The sequence below is a fragment of the Corvus hawaiiensis genome, chromosome 5, assembly GCF_020740725.1.
Source record: "Corvus hawaiiensis isolate bCorHaw1 chromosome 5, bCorHaw1.pri.cur, whole genome shotgun sequence".
Lineage (NCBI taxonomy): Eukaryota > Metazoa > Chordata > Aves > Passeriformes > Corvidae > Corvus > Corvus hawaiiensis.
In genome coordinates this window covers 11678079-11690513 of record NC_063217.1, presented here as the reverse complement: position 1 = coordinate 11690513, position 12435 = coordinate 11678079, and the positions used below count along the sequence as shown (strand labels likewise).

Genomic DNA, 12435 nt, shown 5'->3' with positions numbered 1-12435 from the left:
CTGTGTTCCCGAGGAGCCACCAATTACTGAGCCTGAGTTTTAACCGCTCCTCATAAATCACTGCTACTAAAATAATTAAACAATGATGTAATTTCAATCCAAAGTATAGTTTTATTGCATTTGATTGTTAATAATTGTATTAAAATTATCATTTTCTCTTAAGTACCTTTAAATGGACCTTTTTAATATCTGCATCCAGCTGCACTTTATCACTCAATGTATCTCCTTTGTGTGTCTTCAGCTCACATTTGCTGACTCTTGCCCTGCCAGTGAAGGGCCTTGAGAAAACTGATGTGTCTGTGGGAGTGGGGCCAGATTCGGCTTCACTTTGTGACAGCACAACTGCCAGCTCAAAGCTTTCCCTGCAGAATCTGCCTGACTAATGACAATAGAAGGGCCAGAAAAAAACACAGCTGAGCCTGCCATTCCCAGGCTGGGATGGAAGCCCTGAGGGTAGAAAACTCATCTTTTGGCTGAGCATATTTGACATGAGAGATATTAGGAGAAAATCATCCTGTATTCCCATTACACCTTTACAAAGTTAAACTGTACCTTGATCAACTCTGACTGAATTTCCTTCTCAGGATATTTTTCTCAAAATTATTCTTCACTTTCTTTGTCAAAGCAGAACCTACTCTTCTCTTGAACATGCTAACCAAAGATATATCAATTTGTCATGGAAACCATGTGTCAAGTTTAAGATATTTCTAATAAGAAAGGAATCTAACTCTTTTTTAGCATTAAATCTGCCTTGAAGTCTCAAATGTTAAACGTAATTGTAAAAAGATGCTATAGCGCTTGCCAGTGCATGTGAGTGTGTGCATATCTCTGTGTATATATATATCAATTTATGATTATCAAGGGTTTTTTTCCAATTTCATGCTTATTTCTATTATTTTTTTTCAATTTATTCTATTTGTATGCATATTTTAGTAGAAGATATTCTAAAGAAATTTAAGAAAAACATAATGTAAAGTAGAGAGAAAATAATTTCCTTATAGATGTTACTAATAGGACATTATAAATGGGGTTTATTTTATTCCCAGATAGAATTCTAAAGCTGGTTAGTATGAAATCCTCTCTTTTCTTCCATCCACATAATTACTATTCTGTGGCTGGCTCTACATAACTTGATTATATTATGTTCTCAGGGCTGTTGCTGGAGTTGACGGAGACCTTGATTTAGTTCATATGGAAATCCAGGACCCCAGTGGAGGTATGCAAATGAAAATGTTATCAATTGATACCCTAGTATATAGTCATTTCTCTTTGGTTCAGAGGTACTTTTTGGATTGTTTTTAAAACTAGTCAGAAGAGAAACTGTTCAAGTCAGATTCTTTCTCTGTTTATTTGTAGTCAGCAAAACTGTCCTGCTATATAAAAATATAGTGTAATTTAAAATCTACTTGTTTTTCACTTTCAGATGAATTGACGTCAAGATGCTATGCTCTGTTGATAATGTCCATTAATAGTGCAATTTTTCCTGGCATTTAAACATTGAACAGTTTTTCCTGATTTGCAAATAAAACTGGCAATGCAGTGTTAGTGCTGGCTGAGTGTCTGTTAAAGTGAATCATTGCATGTGTCTGGTCTAGTGCATCAACCACCATCTCAGAATTTCCTCATGTTACAGTATCCACTATACTTTGAAACTTCAAAAGGAAAATAAATGGAAGGGCAGACTAATAGTCAGAATGTGCTTAAAGAGTCATCATGATTCCAAAAGTTTGTATAGTTTCTTGTTACCAATCATATCTTGAAAGATAATTTGATTCCTTGAATCAGATCATCTAAGTTCCTGTGCATCTTAAAAGTGAGTCATTAAGAATGTACAGTTTGACTTGCCCTGTTCCCATAGCTTTTCTTCATTTCAGCCCTATTAAAAAATCAAAGTTACCATATTAAAAGCTGGATAAAAAAAAGTCTAAATCTTTTAGCAGTGAGATTTATGAGGCATGATAACAGCTCCATCAGTTGCTTTGTTAGAGACAATGTAAGAAGATTCTTCAGGACCTGAATGCAAAGGGGTTTTTTGTTGGTGGCAGATTTTGGGGTGTTTTTTTGGTTTATTTTGGTTTGGGGTGTGTTTTTTGGAGGGGAATGTGGTTGGTTGTTTGGTTGGGTTTTTTTGTTTGTTTTGGTTTTGGTGGGTTTTTTGTTTTCTTTTTTAGAATTTTTTTTTTGTGGTGTGGGGTTTTTTTATTTTATTTTTATTATTTAACAGAAACAGCAGAAAAAGAAAAACTCTCATGAAGTATCTCCTGGCTAGATTTTCAACAAACTGATTTTATGCAATTATGGTCAGTACAAGGATAACCATTGATTTTAGCAGAAACAACATCTTTGCTCTACCCATCTGATGAAGACCTGTAATTTTTGTGATGTGAATTGTGAACACCTGCAGGACTTTAGATGGTCCATTGCTGCACCAAATGTCCTTGTGGTGATGACTTGGACATAAGCAGGAGAAGTTGAATTGACTGTAACTGCCTCTTAAACAGATCCAGATTTTAAAACAAACGATTGTATCCAGTATACTGGTTTGTCCTTCTCTAATTAAAAGTCATAAAATGTGGGATGCATTTCCCATCATACTGCAAAAGTAATGAAGGACATGGGGGTCATTATTTGCTCTCTCATGCTGTACCTGGAGTGTGAGTAGCATCAGTGATCTGGGCACAAGTTTGTGTAAATAACATTTTCCTCACTGTGCTTGGGAAAGTCACTCAAGTACTTTGTGCTCAGAAGCTTGTGATGGAGGGTGAGCTGTACAAAAGCTTGGGGAAGGTCTTTAAGAGTCTCAGGGAAGGTCTTTGAGCCACAGCTGGTATAAGATAATGATAGTTGGCTCTGCTCTCTCTGATAAGAGCAGATTGTATCAAAGATGCAGTGGTGCTGTTCTAAGAACCCAGGGAGAGAGGATAGTTCTTGCTAACTGGAAAGGAAGACAAAGGCCATAGCTTCCTCTGGTTATAAATCAGTCCAGGCTTTTTCAGCAAGGTATTAACTCTGAATATAGAAATCCTGCCCCAACAGACCAGTTCCAATAGTGTGCTAATAGTGTGTCTGAACATTCTTACAGAGCTTTGAAAATAGGCTTTAAAATTCTGCACGCTGTCTACTAAACGGGGTCTGATTCTTTTCTCATTCATCACAATTTTATACTGGGGTTGATCTATTGATTTCAGTTATGTTGTGTCAGGCTGCCATTTCTCCAAGTGAATAATTCAGCTCTGTGCATAGGTTAAGTGAGAAAAGAGGCTCCTTCTATTATCCCCACCCATGAATGGCTCATTCATCTAACCCCTAATCTCTCTGGACCAGCAAAATTTGGATGATAACAGGCTGCCTCCAGGGAATGATCTGAACTGTAAGCAGTTAATATATTCTCAGTACATTGGAGATTGAAAAAGCCTGGTATGAGACTTTAATATAATAATTCTACAACTAACTCACCTGGCAAAGGCAGCATTTTTCCTACATGAATAGCATTTAATACTGCTTGCTTCTTTTTCCCTTGATAGCCCTGTCATATGTTTCTGTCTCTCTTCCCTCAGGTTATCGCTACATCACTTGCCAGATTCAAAATTGTTCTGATAAGACAATGACAGTCCCATTTGCTGGCAGCACTGATCGGGATTCCCTGACTGTGCAGGATGACTACATATTTCTTCAGGTACTGCCATTTTTGGGAGAGACAGCTCATTTTCAAATTCAAAAATAAAGTTCTAAACAGCAACACTGTAAGGAGCAGGGAGGAATTAAAGAATGATGATTTATGAATTTTTATATGGAAAGAAGCATTCCTTTATCAGTCCAAACAGAAAGGAAATAAAAAGTGTCTTTAGTTCGTGCAACCAGTTGCCCTTTAACTATATGAAAATTTTCAAGTGGATTGTGTTACTTTTTATAAATATTCTTGTGTGTTAGGCGACATGCAAACCTTGTGTTCTTGTGATTACAAACTCTTATGGGTCCTTTCCACAGAAAGGTTCCCTGAGAAAAGCATCCAAGGACAACCACTGACAGAGTAGTTGCACAGCTTTTTCATATGGATTCTCCTCTGAAGAGCTTTTGCCAGGAAAGAACTACTAATATGGCTGTGCTTAGGAAGCAAAAGGGTGAAATGGCAATAGCTGAGGAGCTTGGAGCAAATTAGTATGGAATCACAGAATGACTTAGGTTGGAAAAGACCCTTAAAATTGAGTCCCGCCATAAACCTAACACTGCCAAGTCCATCACTAAACCATGTCCCCAAGCGCCACATCTACAACTCATGGTGGTCCGATTTACATTGGGTTATTTCCCTAACTACAAGACCTGCCTGCAGAAATATGGGCTGGAACTTATCAGCCATATTGCACCAGTACAGCTCAGGCACACTTGTAAGTATTGCTTTGTGTGCTTGGCACTGGTTGTGGTTTGAATCTATCAGAGCTGCAAAATTCTCAAGGAGTGGTTATGTCCTCTTTGTTTTATTAGATTTTACTAGGGAAGTTGCTTGTGCTTTCCTTAGTGCTTGGCTATCATTTTTCCCTTACTTTGATGGGATTTGTTTGCTGCAAGACTTGTCTATTTATTGACTTTTACAGGAAAGCTAAATCATGGCAATGGATATGCCTCCCCACCACGGGCTCAGTGTACATCAGATTGGCTCCTTTCCAGCTTTCCCCCCTTGGGCTTGTTTCTTCCACAAGGACCTATAAATTAGTAGGGACACAAAGGATCTGTTCTCCTCTTGTTTGGCATAGTGGTTTCAAGGACCCACATGGATTAGAAGAATTAACACTAAAAACAAAAACAAAAACAAAAAGGAAAAAACCCCAACCAAAACAAAAAACCACACACCAACCAAAAAAAAAAAAGTAGACATTTTTCAGATCAGATATAGCACTCATGGCACTCATTTTGCTCAAATCTATTATCATCTGTGGCTCCCCCCAGGCACAGTTTAAAATCCATTTCATGGTGTGTAGCTGCTGAGATCTGCTTCTCACCATGTGAACTTCCAGACTGCTGTGCTCAGTAAAACACTGGCTGCTTCCTCATCAAGCATTTTGCTTTGTTGGATGTCTTGTACAACTGCATCCTGAGCTGTTATTCTATTTTATGACAGACATGAGCGGATGCAAAATGGAAGTGTAAGGTGGAAATGTACATCTAAGTAATAGACAGTTGCTACCCAATGATGCCTTTGGTAATTTGGTCTCTGTAGATCTGAGACATGGCAGTGCCAGTAGTTGAGATGTTCATGTGTTCCACATAAAGGGGAAACATCTCTAGTCGTTTTGTTTTGGACTTTTCTGCAGTAAACCACAGTATGTAATGTATATCTTATTGCTAAATTGGTTTGCAGTTAGCCATATCTGTATTACTGGAGGATAGAAGATGCCTCTGGAATCCTATAGTCACATCTGAAACACAGCCACCCCAGAGGTGTGAGGCAGGACAGCATTTACGTGTTCCAGTGAAACCACACAGCAGCTGCACATCTGAGAAACAGCATACTTTCAAAACCACGTGGAAATTATTTTATCAATACACTACAGTATTGTTGTATAATTTATAAACATATCAGGGACTCCTCATGATATCACAGCAATGCCTGTCAGAAAGAGGATGGAACAGAATCCTCTGTGCAAAAAGAGAGGAGAGTTTGAGGCTGTCTTCCTGCCCCTGGCATTGCTCATATTTCCTGAGCGGTGCAGATGTGAATCAGAGTATTGCAGATCTGCGCTGCTAATCCTGGCCCAAATCTATTTTGGAGATTTTTACCATCTTAGAGGAAGATCTCAACCACAATTCTTTAGTGTGTATATAGGCACAAAGATCAGCAACTTTCTAATACTAATTTTTTTCCCAGTTTGCACTGACAGTCAGTTTCAGAGGTGATTTTAGTAGGATGATTAAAGTTTCAAGACTGTTCTTAAGCACAGACCAGCCTTTAATGCCAGTGAGGCTTGACACAACTAGGTGCTTAAACTCCAATTCTCCTCTGCCTTGCATCATCTCCAGTTATTTGAAATGAATGATGTTAAAACATGCATTTAAACAAAACCTGTGAGCGGATGGGTAAGACTGCCATTTAGCACTAGTTAAAAAAATTGTGAGGTTTTTGGTTTATCAATCATCATTTAACAAATCACATTCCTAAAGGCATCACATTCTTTATACCACAAAAAATGCATACAGTATTAAGTACTTTGTTATCTTTAAAATATTCAGGCAGGTGGACCTGCTGTCATACATCAACTTTATTTTTACCAAGCCAAATCAAGTTTTTGGGCTTCAAGATAGGCTGTCTTTCAAATCAGGTTCCCTTTTTAAACACAAAAATTTAGGAGAAAAATAGTGGGATTGGGGTGGGATTTTAAATGGATTTCTCAAGTCAGAGAAAGAAGATGAGTCTGAATGTTAAAAAAAAGTGAAATATTATTTATCAAAGGCTATTTTTTATTTACAGATATCATCTGGTGGTGCTTAAAGGCTTTGTTAGAATTATGCCAATTTATATGCGAGCATATTGGTTACATTTCTGATTAGAAAATCCAGGGGAGGTTTTGAGTTGAGTATTTTCACTGGTGTTTATTTGGAATATTCCTTTTAGTGCTTTGGAACATTGCATTAAAAGTATGACTACGTATTTCAGTTACAGGTTAAAAGCAAAACAGTCTTCCATCTCGGGTTATTTAGATTTAACATAAGCTGTCACACAGTTCTGTTTTTCCTTTGTATAGACCACATCAGCAAATCGGACCAAGTATTACGTGTCCTACCGTCGAAATGGCTTTGTACAGATGAAGTTGCCAAAATATGCACTGCCAAAAGTAAGTGTACATGCTTTTCTTTCTCTTTTTGCATTTGTCATCTTCTCTTTCTACCTAAACTAGTTTTGTTCTGCTCTTTTTCAAACTTCATTATCCTGAGTTCACAATTTCTCCTTGTAAGGATTTTTGAATCCCGTTTGTTGTATATTCTTACCCTACTATTTTTATTTGTATTCTATTAATGTAGTACTCATAAACCATAGAGGGGGAATAACATACACAGCTTATTTGACATCAGTTACTGCAATGGTTTTTGAGCTTTGCTTCCATGAGGCAGTGCTACACACCCAATGGCAATGGAATGATACAGAGCAAGTGTTCTTTCAATAATCAGTTACATTTTAATTCCACATGGTGTTTTCTGCTATAAGCATGAACACTAATATAAGAGAATTCTGCTGCTTGATGGTGCTCTATTTCATTAAAGAATCCCAGGATGGACTTTGATTGCTCAATGAAATTGCAAGACTTGGTAAGAGGTTCCTTCAGTCTATCACATCTTCCTAGTGATAGGGTTTCTATATTTGCACAGTAAGTCAGCAATTAAGCACAGATATTTAAATATGGTCTAACTGATGCAGTTGAATTTTTTTGTGCTGCACACAGTGTATTTCCTAAATTTACAGTTAGAAGGCTTCTGCAGTCCTGAAGAAAAATAACTTGGAGGTTTGAAAGGCCCAGCTGGACAAAACCCTCAGTAACCAGCTCTGGCCTTACAGCTTACCCTGCTCCCACTAGGAGGCTGATCTGGAGGCTCTCATGAGGTTCCTGCTTTTTCGTGTGATTCTCTGTGATTCTATCACTTACTTAGCAGAGAACTTGTTTTCTTTGCATGCCTTGAATTGCACTGGTTTACTTCATTGCTCATCTAATGAAGGACACTAGAGTACAATTTATTTCCTTTTGCTGTTATAAAGCAAACATGCTAATATCAGGATTTTTTCATCTTATATTTTTTTTTCTTTTTTATGTCAGTATAAATGGTGGTCTGAAGACTTCTTGTTTTAAATGTACAACATATTAATAGAATCTCAGATCAAATCCTCAGGTATTAGTTGAACAAGAATTTGAAACTTGGATATGCTTCTAGTAGCACTACAGAAATAGCTATCTATCTAGCTAGCTAGCTAACTATCTATCTGTCTTGTCGACAAATGTATAGTCAAAGACAGGTATATAAAAATTATTCCACAAAATTATTTCCATATTTTCCGGCCTTCAAGGTAGCCTTTATGCTTTCTTGAGAGAAATTGTAGTCAGGAAAACAGCAGGAGAATTTCCAGTTTTGAATGTTAAAATATGTCAAATATGGACACCTCAAGGGACTGCAGCCCATTGAGCCTTGCACTGGCCCACAATAAAGCAATTATGGAGCAAGGCAGGGAAGCAGAGTGTAAACAAGGAGTTTCTGACAAATTCAGAAAGTGTTAGTCACAATTCCCTGGTATTTCTGTCATGTGGAGTCTGGATTGTTTGAAATAGTACTGCATGCATGCTCAATTTTTGCCTTGGAAAATATGGGTTTTGTTTATTTTTCTTTTTTTTCTTGCTAAGTGGATTACTCCAGGCTTGACTGAAGAAATAAATTAGAAGTTAGTGGTTTCAGTTTGGGTAGAGTCAATAGCTACCTAGGAACAGGGTGACTATGTCTTTTTGAAAGGGATGTTTTTACCCTCTTCCTAGTTCAGGCAATATCTAATGAGTGGAACAAAGTAAATTTTATCTCTTCTGCATTTTGACAATGCTTCCAGGAGAAGTTTCCTTAGTATCTGCACAAAACAAAGTTCAAAATTTCACTAAGATGGCCTGAAAGCCAGACATAGCTTTAGAACATTAGAATAGTGGTGAATATGAATGATTATAACCTTTTCTGAGAAAGACACATTTTTTTTAAAGTGATTTGGTACCTTCACATTGCAGCAAAAACTTTAGATGCTGAAGTAAATATGAACACAACTCTGAAATTTTTCACAGTGCTATATTTCAGTGAGAATCATCCAAGTGCAGTGGAAATGGATCATCTAGTCCAATTTGAACAGAAGGGAAAAGACTCATATGAGCAAATTACCGATAGAACTTAGCAAAGAAGCAGGATATCAGCAAAGACACTGGCACATTAAAAGTACATCTAGAACATATTACTGTGGAGTTGCTTCTTTTATGGCAGTAGGAGATAAACACAATGGATAAATTTACAAAGGATTTTTTTTAAGATTGATTAAAACCAATAGCTTTTGAAAAATCTGAGTTTCAGAGGGTTTTAAGTATTAGATTCTGCCCAACCAGGAGATGAAGCATGACTAATAGGCTATATTTAATTTTTCTCAAAAGCATGAAATGAGGTGTCAAAAAAAATCTCTTTCCAAGTGGTCTCTGGACAGAATTTTTGATCAGTGACTGCATACAGGGAAGTAAAACTGTAGCCAAGTCAGAAGATCCTATGGACTGGTCAAGGATGTGTCTAAAAACGTTAAGAGAGCTGTGCCAAAATGCGGCCTCTAGCCTAAGGGAACAGGGCTGGGCTCTTCAGATGTTATTCTTCTGCTGCATAGATGCCTTTCATGATGATTTTGCATATGGAGACAGAATGAGCAGTTTCAGACTGAATAATTAGAAAATGTTTTTGATGTCTCATTTTACTTTCAATATGAAAAGGTTGGAAATCTACAAAAAAGTTATTCAGTTTTTTATATTGATATCATTTCCATTTGTGTTTGTATTTGTCTCCAAATACAAACTAGGTATTCCAAGAGAAACCTAGAAAAGAATATTTTGTCTTTGGGCATATCTAGAGTCCTCCTTACTTGTGAATGAAAGGCTGCTAAAGGCAGCTTCCAGCCAAGTTTTACCTCTGTTAAGTTTCTGGGCTCCAGCTCCACAGTGCCATTGAGGTCACCTTTTTGAAACACATCATAGCTCTGTGTGTACAGACAGCAGAGCCATTGGGGGCCGTCAGGATTCAGGTAATTTTTTTAACCTTTTTTCTGTGCTGTTGAGAAATTTTTTTTTTTTCTTTTTTCTTTTTTTCTTTTTTCTTTTTTTCTTTTTTGTTTTTTGTTTTTTGTTTTTTGTTTTTCCTTTCTTCTTTCTTCTTTCTTCTTTTTTCTTTAATACTATGTTTGATGCTGACATTGCATGGAATCACACAGCTGTCTCCTGCATTTGACAAGTGCTGGCTTCTGCCAGAAGGGGTGGTAGCAAAGGCTGGTGAGACCATTATCAAAGGTTGCCTGTATGCTCCCCAAAACAGAAGAGGAATTTTCAAACTGTTCTTTTAAAAATGAACTGTTTTTTATACTGTATTCCACTTTACCAAGATTGCTTGTTCTGTGCTGCTAAAACTAGATCAGAAGTTAGGAACTCATAGGAAGGGAATACCAAAATCAAGCCAAGAGCAGCAGGATTGTGTTTGTTTGTTGACTTGGCTGGTTAGGCATTCAGGAGTATTCCAGGGGGATCCAGCAATCCCCCTCGGGCTGTTTTCAGCCTTGAGCAGAGGTTCAGCTGCCACTGCTGGGAGGGCAAGTCTGCCCAGGGGGCACAGGCTGAAGCCCCATCCAGACTGCCAACACATTTGTATTGCACAAACATTTCTGCAGCTCTCATTGCCCTTGCCTTGAGAAGTGCAGTATGGAGAGGGGGAGAGGGAGGAGTACATTGGCTCTGGTCCTTATTCAGTTATTTAAGTTATGCTCTAATGTGGTTAACAATTAAACTGGGAACTAGTTCATTCTGAGAGCTTAAGCAAAAGAAATTGTTAACAAAATTGTTGACCAAGCTAACAAAAATGCTACAAATTATGGCAATTTTACTATTGCAATTTGGAATAATTTAATTATTCAGAGTCCTCTTCCCAACTCTCTTAAATAAACTTAATTGATAATGATCTCCTTTTAAGAACTGATACAAGGCAGGCATTTATTGATTCTGAATTCATTCATGCCACCTACAAAATCTTAATGATGAGAGAGCTCTGTTGTCTGTTGTATCCTACTGCAATTCAGAATGCTTAGTTCTGAAAAGGTATGGTATGGAAAAAGCTTCTTTCATCTTTTTCAATCTCTGTATGTATTTTCAATTTTATGAAATAGACAATAATGTAAAATTTTTCAGGTAACCAACATAAATGGAAGTGTAGGGGAAGAGCGAACAAAACCAAAAGAAAAAAAAATCCTATTGCCTTAGAAATATGTTGAAGTCTCTAGTTTATTCATGGTAATATGAATCTCCTGAAGATACCTTTTATCAGATCCATCTATTCTTTTTATTTGATTATCACCTAGTCACCTCAAAGCAGGCCCACTTCTTCCTTGCCTCAGTCTGAATACACATCACTGTTTTAACCATACACTTACTCTGAAATTGTCTGTATCATTCAGTAATAGATATAAGACTATCCTTGAATGGGCCTATCCATTAACAGCAGAAATGGTAGAAGATTCCTGCAGCCCTTTGGTCAGTGATGTTCTCTTAGAGGATTTGGCTGCTTGATGGTTGGACTACAGACTACTGAGTCTATGACAGCTCATTTAGTGAGGCTCTTAGTCTCCTGGTAATCTTTGTTCCGCTTGGGAAGCTGCTTCACCCTCACCATCTGGAGAGGCTTTGACTGAGGTTGTTCCCCTGTGCCAGGCAGAAGAGCAGTTTGCAGCTGCAACTCCATTCTTCTGAAAGTCCACTGGAATGGCTGTTGAGCAAAGAAAAAAGGGAACAAAGTAGAAATGCAGGTAGCAGTATCATTTGATGGAGGGGAAGTGTTCCTTTCCCAGGCAGTGTCAGCGCAGTAGCCAGTGAACCTGAGCTACAGCAGCTGTCTGACTTGCTGGTTGTACAAATCCATCTGAGGAGGATTCAAGGAACTGTTCTTTTCTTCACAGTGGAACTTGTTATTGATTTCTCTCCCTGAACTTTTTTACTTGGCCAGGCAAGGAAGATTAGGAGGATTATCTCTGGGATATGTGCCATCCAGTTACCTTGATTGTGCTTGAGAGATTACAGGGGTATAAATGTGGTACATCTGAAGGTCAAGACTGAGACTACAGAGCCTTGAGTGCTTACATCTGTTCCACTACTGATACATTTAGTCCTCACCATCCTCTGTTTAATACATTGCTTATTTCATGTTAACATTTTGCTCAACCACAGCATTAAAAGATTGCAAAGGAGCAGAATTCTGACATCCGACCAAAAATTATAAGATTTAAAACCTGAGAATTTTGAGGTTCTCTTTTTTTGCCTTATTGACTGAAGCACCACAGTCCTGCCTGTGTAGCGTTATACTGGCCTACAGTATTTTCACTTAATGATATTTTCTATGTCACCAGCACATTGTAGACAAAGGAGCACTGTCTGGCTGTACAATCTTTGTCATCTTTTATATCCTTCTGCCTTCAGGCGGTAATTGTACTTATTTGTGTTGTAGAGTTTCTTATCACAGTAATATGGTAAACTGTACTGAGCATTTCTTGAATATAAAATTCTATAAAGTATTTACAGACTTATAGGCTGGTCAGTTACTGAAAGTAGATGGTATGTGACTGTATACAATGAAAACAATGCATTTCTCTTCCCTTCCCCCTTTAAACCTCTTTCCTTCTTTCCTGCTATC

The 12435-nt window shown here is 37.7% G+C and overlaps 1 protein-coding gene across 6 annotated transcripts in view; it reads left to right on the top strand.

The window, feature by feature from the left end:
- Positions 1-12435, top strand: part of SORCS2 (sortilin related VPS10 domain containing receptor 2) — a 551258-nt gene that overhangs the window by 452321 nt on the left and 86502 nt on the right. For all 6 annotated transcript variants that reach the window (XM_048304588.1, XM_048304587.1, XM_048304585.1 and 3 more), the window contains exons 6-8: positions 1152-1216; positions 3558-3676; positions 6738-6827. In XM_048304588.1, coding sequence (XP_048160545.1) covers positions 1152-1216; positions 3558-3676; positions 6738-6827 — 274 coding nt within the window. The remainder of the gene's footprint in view (positions 1-1151; positions 1217-3557; positions 3677-6737; positions 6828-12435) is intronic.